The following is a 6,754-nucleotide window of genomic DNA, read 5'->3' as shown; positions in this document are numbered from 1 at the left end:
AATTTATTTCAAAACTAATTAGTTTTTTATATTAATTATTAGTAAAAATTAATAACTTTTAATTTAACAATTAATTGGATCGATTAAATTCAACACACACCATGAGTTATTGAGTGGAATAACTTTACCAAGAGTTATTTTGTAAGTTATCTTAAATCAAACATATAAAATTCAAAAAATGTATTTATCCTTGTTTTATTTTTTAATTATCAACCATTAATAAAATACTAACTTAAAATCTTATCTAATAATATCATAATATTTTCATATCAAATTTAAAACCAGTTCTTACATTTTTCGACAAATATAAATTTGTCTGAAATATTTCATCAATAATATAGTTTTTCCTACAAAACTTTTCTCATCGAAAATATAAATTTTCCAACAGATTTAATTTTGTTTTATAAGAAATCATCTTCGATTAATATAACATTTTGTATATATGATTTAAGAGTAAAAGATTTTTAATTTAACGGTTGAATTTATAAAATTCACATTTAATATAAAGTTATACGTTATCTTGTAACTGATTTTGTCTAAAAAATAATAGATAATCATACCCTTAACTGATTTTTCTTTTATATATTCTAATTTTATTTGTAATAATATGGTTATATATTTAAATAGTTTAATTTTAATAATTTTTTAAGTATATTTTTGTCTTTTTGTCTTAAATTTTTGAATTTCTATATTGTAATTTTAATAAATTTTTATTTCTATTATTTATTAATTCTTTTCTTTTTTAATGTTTTATAACATTATTAAAATTTTATAATTTTAATCTCTCTAATTTTATCATACTTTTTATTTTATAAATATAATTTGGATTATTCATTTTATAATTAAATTATTTTTTTTAAAATTTTTTATGAGTTTACATTATAAAAATGTATTGAAACCCCTCAATCTTTATGAATGAACTTGTTTTGATTTACATAATTATAATTGATTTAATATCTTTAAATAGGATAATTATTTAATACAATTTTGAATTAAAAAAAATTCACAGAATTTCCCACGGATTAGTCCATGGGAAATTACCCACGAATAAATCGTGGGAAATCCGTGGGAAATTCTGTGAAATTTTTTTTTTAATTCAAAATTGTATTAAATAATTATCCTATTTAAAGATATTAAATCAATTATAATTATGTAAATCAAAACAAGTTCATTCATACAAAATAAAATGTCATACATAACAAATAAAGTTTAGGAGTTCAAATTTAAAAATAACATATAGTACGATCAATAGAATTATAACATAATGTCTAATAATCAGAATATCCATGTTGTTGCTATCTAATAATCAAAGATTGAGGGGTTTTAATACATTCTTAGAATGTAAACTCATAAAAAATTTAAAAAAAAATTAATTTAATTATAAAATGAATAATCCAAATTATATTTATAAAATAAAAAGTAAGATAAAATTATAAATAAAATTATAAAATTTTAATAATGTTATAAAACATTAAAAAAGAAAAGAATTAATAAATAATAGAAATAAAAAATTATTAAAAAATAGAAATTCAAAAATTTAAGACAAAAAGACAAAAATATACTTAAAAAATAATTCAAATTAAAATATAGAAATTCAAATATTTTAAGTGAAAAGACAAAAATATACTTAAAAAATTATTAAAATTAAACTATTTAAATATATAATCATATTATTACAAATAAAATTAGAATATATAAAATAAAAATCAGTTAAGGGTATGATTATCTATTAATTTTTAGACAAAAATATCAGTTACAAGATGACGTATATTTTCCTTTATCTATTACTATAGATAATCAAACAACTATATATTTAACTATTTTTCTTCCATTCATTTTCTCTGTCTTTATCTATACTTTCTATATATAGATTCATTGATGTTTTAAATACTCATATTTATACTCGTTACTTTGTATTTTAGTGATTTACTTAAATATAAAATTCAGAAATCAATAAAATGTAAATTTAAGAAATTACTACAACTTAAAGAGAGATTTTTAAATTAATCAGTTATTAGGAACAAAAATAATTATTTAGTGTAATTATTTTAACTTTAATGTTTTAAGTTTTAAATAAAGAAGATTTAATCTAGAAAAAATTTCATTAACCCCTACTTGAAGTTTTCTCAATAACGTCATACGTATATCTCTTCTCAAATTTTTAAGTGAGTATTAATTTTCTTATTTATTTATTTAAGTGGCACATAAAGATAATACTATTTATATACTAATATGAGAAAATAATTTATTAATACAAATATCATTAATTAAATGAGATTTGATCTTTTATTTCATTATTTCAACTTTTTTGAAATTTATTTTAAATATCATGCACACTATGATTTAAAAAATATATTAAATTTAAGTAATAATTTTGAAAATGAATTGAAAAAAATGATAGATACATATATATGATATTTGCAGAACATAATTTAACTTTTTTCCCCTTATTCAATTAATAACGTTATTTTCAAAGAGATGAGTGATTTTTAATAATTAAAGAAAAGATATGGTATTCTTAAATTTGGACGTCATGTGTTGATATTTTAAGTAAAAAAAACACATTTATGCTAATTAGTTTATAATTTATAATAACCTAAACATATAATTATATATAGGTAATATAATATAAGTCATACCTCACACACTTTGATTTATATTTATCTTATTTATATTTTGAAAACACCCATATAATAATGAAAATATTATATAGTGCATTGTTGTGTGTATCGATGCGATTAGGATTGGTTGCATTTGAAAAATAATTGACTTAAATTTTATTTAATAATTTCAGACGAATTTAAATCCGTGGGAAATTCTGTTCAGAAATTTCAGAAGGATTTAAATTCGTGGGAAACTCTGTTCAGAAATTTCAGACTGATTTAAATCCGTGAGAAATTCTATTCAAAAATTTCATATGGATTTAAATCCGTTGGAAACTCTGTCCAGAAATTTCAGACGGATTTAAATCCGTGGAAATTCTATTCAGGAATTTCAGACGGATTTAAATCTGTGGGAAATTCTGTTCAGAAATTTCATACGGATTTAAATCCGTGGGAAATTCTCTCAGAAATTTCAGACGGATTTAAATCCGTGGGAAATTTCGTCAGAAATTTCAGACGGATTTAAATCCGTCAAAAATTATGTCGGAAATTCCATCATTTAAAAATTCGTCAGAAATTTCGTCGGAAACTTCTCACGGATCTAAATCCGTGGGAAATTTCTGACGAATTTTTGTCCGTGGAAAATTATCCGTGGGAAATTTAACTTTTTCTTGTAGTGCAAACATCGTTGTCTTGTATAGATTTCCTCTCATCCTTCATGGCATCAATCCACTTTTGAGAGCTAGAACTTTGCATAGCTTGACAGAAGTTGATTGGATCATCCTCTGTTAAACCAATGCCATCCTCATGTTCTTGAAGAAACACAATGTAATCATCTGAAATTGCACTTTTCCTTTCTCTAGTGGATCTCCTTAATGACACTTCTTGAGATTGTTGAGCTTGCTCTATAGGTATTTGAGGGAGAACCTCAATATTGTCTTGTGTAGGGACAATGTCAGGAATAACTCCATGATTGTCACCTATTACTGGGGTAGGTACTGGAATAGTAATAGGCATGAGGACTTGATCACTGTCGATGACAGGTTCTTCCTCAAAGACAACATTTCTCATGTTCTCTTCCTTCCCAAACTCAACATCCTCAAGGAATCTTGCATTCCCCGTCTCAAAGAATGATCTAGTAGTGGGATTGTAAAATTTATAGCCCCGAGAGCGTTTAGGATAACCAACAAAATAACAGCTAACAGTCCTTGACTCCAGCTTGCTTTCATGCAGCCTATAAGGACGCGCTTCAGCCGGACAACCCCAAATGTGTAAATGTTTTAGACTTGGCCTTTTACCCGTCCATAGCTCATGAGTTTTGTTCATTGCTTTACTTGGTACCCTATTTAGGATGTAGACTGCAGTCTTAAGCGCTTCTCCCCACAATGACTCTGGTAAGGAAGAATGACTAATCATACTTCTCACCATATCCTTAAGAGTCCTGTTTCTATGTTCTACAACACTGTTCATGCTTGGTTTCCCAGACATAGTATACTGAGGAACGGTGCCACATTCTCTTAGGAAAAACGCAAAAGGCCCTGGACATTGTTCACCTGATCCATCATATCTACCGTAATATTCACCACCACAATCAGATTTGACGGCCTTAATTTTCTTTCCAAATTGTAGCTCAACTTCAACTTTAAAAGATTTGAAAACATCTAGGGATTGAGACTTCTCATGAATTAAAAATAGGTAGCCGTACCTTTGAATAATCATCTATGAACGTAATGAAATATTGTTGTCCATTCCAAGATGTTGTAGGGAATGGTCCACAAATATTTGTGTGAATTAATTCCAAAACGTCCTTAGCCCTTTCGGCACCTAATTTTCTAGAATTTGTTTGTTTACCCTTAATACATTCAACGCAAACCTCAAAGTCTGACAAGTTAAAGGGTTCAAGAATCTCATCCGACACAAGCCTTTGAATTCTCTGTTTAGAGATATGGCCTAAACGCTTATGCCATAAGGTGGCTGAGTTCTCATTTATTTTATGCTTCGTACCACGAGAATCAATGTTAAAATTTTCTTTATTGGAACTAACTACATCTAGTAAGTATAAATTATCAATTAAAGAACCAGAACCGACAACATTTGAATTTTGATAGAGGCTAAATTTATTATTTCCAAATGAACAAGAAAAACCAAATTTGTCCAAACTAGAAATAGAAATTAAATTCTGCCTAAAATACGGTACAATTCAAATGAAATCCAGTTTTTAACTGTAATCTAAATGTTCCAATAGCCTCAACTGTGACCTTGTTGCCATCACCCACATATATAAATCTTTCATTATCAATTGGCGGTCGCCTCCAAAGGCAACCCTGCATGGATACACTAATGTGAGTAGTAGCACCAGAATCTACCCACCAAGTATCATGTGGTACAAAAGTTAAATTAACTTCAGAACAAACAAAAGAGAAAAAATTACCTTTCTTTACACGCCAAGAGACATACTTGGGACACTCTTTCTTCATGTGCCCAGGCTTCTTGCAAAAGAAGCAAGTAGGTGCGTTCTCATCCTTTTTGACTTTCTTTTGCTGAGAAGTCCTTTCTACAACATCCTTATTATTCTTTCTCTTCCTATTCTGAGAGCTTGACGCTAAATGACCACTTTCAGTCTTTTCTCTTTGCTGCCTTTCCTCCTCTTGTACACAGTGAGAAATCAATTCATTCAAGGTCCATTTATCTTTCTGAGTATTATAACTCACCTTGAATTATCCAAAGTGTGTAGGAAGGGAAATCAAAACTAGATGCACGAGCAAGTCATCAGACAGCTCTAACTTTAGTGCTTTTAGTTTTGACGCGAGATTAGACATTTCCATAATGTACTCCCTTATGTTTCCTTTACCTTTGTTTCTCATAGAAATAAGTTTAGCAAGCAAACTGCTTGCATCAGCTTTCTCATTACTGGTGAAATACTGCTCAACGACATCAAGGAGACCTTTAGCATTTTGGCTCTCAGAAATAGAGTCTCGAAAAACTTCTGGAACAGATCGCTTCATGATCATCAAACACATTCGGTTTGAGCGTTCCCACTTTTCAACCTTATCCTCATCCGGGTTTTCCGGATTTGGAGTGGGTTTCTCAGCCCGAAGTGCAAGATCAAGATCCATGCAGCCAAGAATTATCTCAACTGCTTCCTTCCAGGCCTTAAAGTTTGTCCCATTAAGCATGGGTATACAATTAATTTGAGCAGATAAGTTAACAGCACTAGCAACAACAATTTAATAGAACATAGAAAAAAAATTTAATTTAATTACATGCTCACAGTAAAATAAAATAAATAGAACATGCAGATTATTTACATAATAGACCCATTACAAGATACCAAGCACAATATTAATTCTTTGTCTTTGGACATACAAATTAACTTGTTAGTGGTACTCTCAATGCAACGATCAAATATTGACAATTAATTCTGTCAAATAATAGTCTTTCTTTGGACCGACTATTATTTACATGATTGTAACTTTATAATTGTCACATATTTATCATCATAGGCATGTTATTATTTGGCCAAATTGTGTCTTCCTTTGGGATGAGCACAAATTGCATAAATAATCTCATACTAACATCTATTGTAATTTTTAATCAAATTAATTTTTGTAATAGGGATTGCTTTGGCAATATATTACATCAATTTATTTAATTAAAAAATTACCATACAAACTAATTAATAAAGAGGGTCTATAATCTGCCAACATTCGTACTCAAATTTGATATAAAAAACATATCAATTTAAATTTGAACATAATATCGATCAAATTTCAAGAAAATAATTCTTACGCGAATGCCATTAAAAATTTGATAATCTGGAATTTAATATATTGATCATATAATTTTCCCAAATATCATTTAATATTACAACAATGATTTTGACAAGAAAAAATCCACTTCTGGTGGTACTCAAAGGATCAAACATAATATTTATATTTGTGTCTTTATCAACCATTTTCCTTTTCACTTTTCATATTATTTTCCCACTTCCGGTGAGAAAAAAAAATATTCTTTTATTTCATTGTTGCACAATTAACTCACTTTTGGTGAGAAAATATTTCTTTATTACATTATTGCACAATTAACTCACTTCTGGTGAGAACATATTCCTTTATTGCATTGTTGCACAATTATCTCACTTTCGGTGAGAA

General features: G+C 27.7%; 1 protein-coding gene across 1 annotated transcript; it reads right to left on the bottom strand.

The window, feature by feature from the left end:
• Nucleotides 1–3,263: 3,263 nt before the first annotated feature.
• LOC145957911 (uncharacterized) lies at nucleotides 3,264–5,779 on the bottom strand. The gene is made up of 5 exons (XM_083074339.1): nucleotides 5,363–5,779; nucleotides 5,035–5,314; nucleotides 4,801–4,965; nucleotides 4,477–4,652; nucleotides 3,264–4,322 (listed from the first exon to the last, which is right to left on the bottom strand). The coding sequence occupies exons 1-5, from the start codon at nucleotides 5,777–5,779 to the stop codon at nucleotides 3,264–3,266; spliced, it is 2,097 nt and encodes a 698-aa protein (XP_082930465.1).
• Nucleotides 5,780–6,754: the final 975 nt, after the last annotated feature.

Source organism: Cajanus cajan, chromosome 5, assembly GCF_000230855.2.
Source record: "Cajanus cajan strain Asha chromosome 5, NIPB_CcT2T_4, whole genome shotgun sequence".
Lineage (NCBI taxonomy): Eukaryota > Viridiplantae > Streptophyta > Magnoliopsida > Fabales > Fabaceae > Cajanus > Cajanus cajan.
This window is presented reverse-complemented; position numbering and strand designations above follow the sequence as displayed.

What these genes read in the sequence shown, in the direction of transcription:
- LOC145957911 (XM_083074339.1), bottom strand. Translation starts at nt 5,779, where the DNA reads ATGCTTAATGGGACAAACTTTAAGGCCTGGAAGGAAGCAGTTGAGATA. An exon ending in AGCTGTCTGATGACTTGCTC is followed by an intron (nt 5,315 to 5,362) that starts GTGCATCTAGTT and finishes GGATAATTCAAG; the next exon opens with GTGAGTTATAATACTCAGAA. An exon ending in CTCTTGGCGTGTAAAGAAAG is followed by an intron (nt 4,966 to 5,034) that starts GTAATTTTTTCT and finishes CTTGGTGGGTAG; the next exon opens with ATTCTGGTGCTACTACTCAC.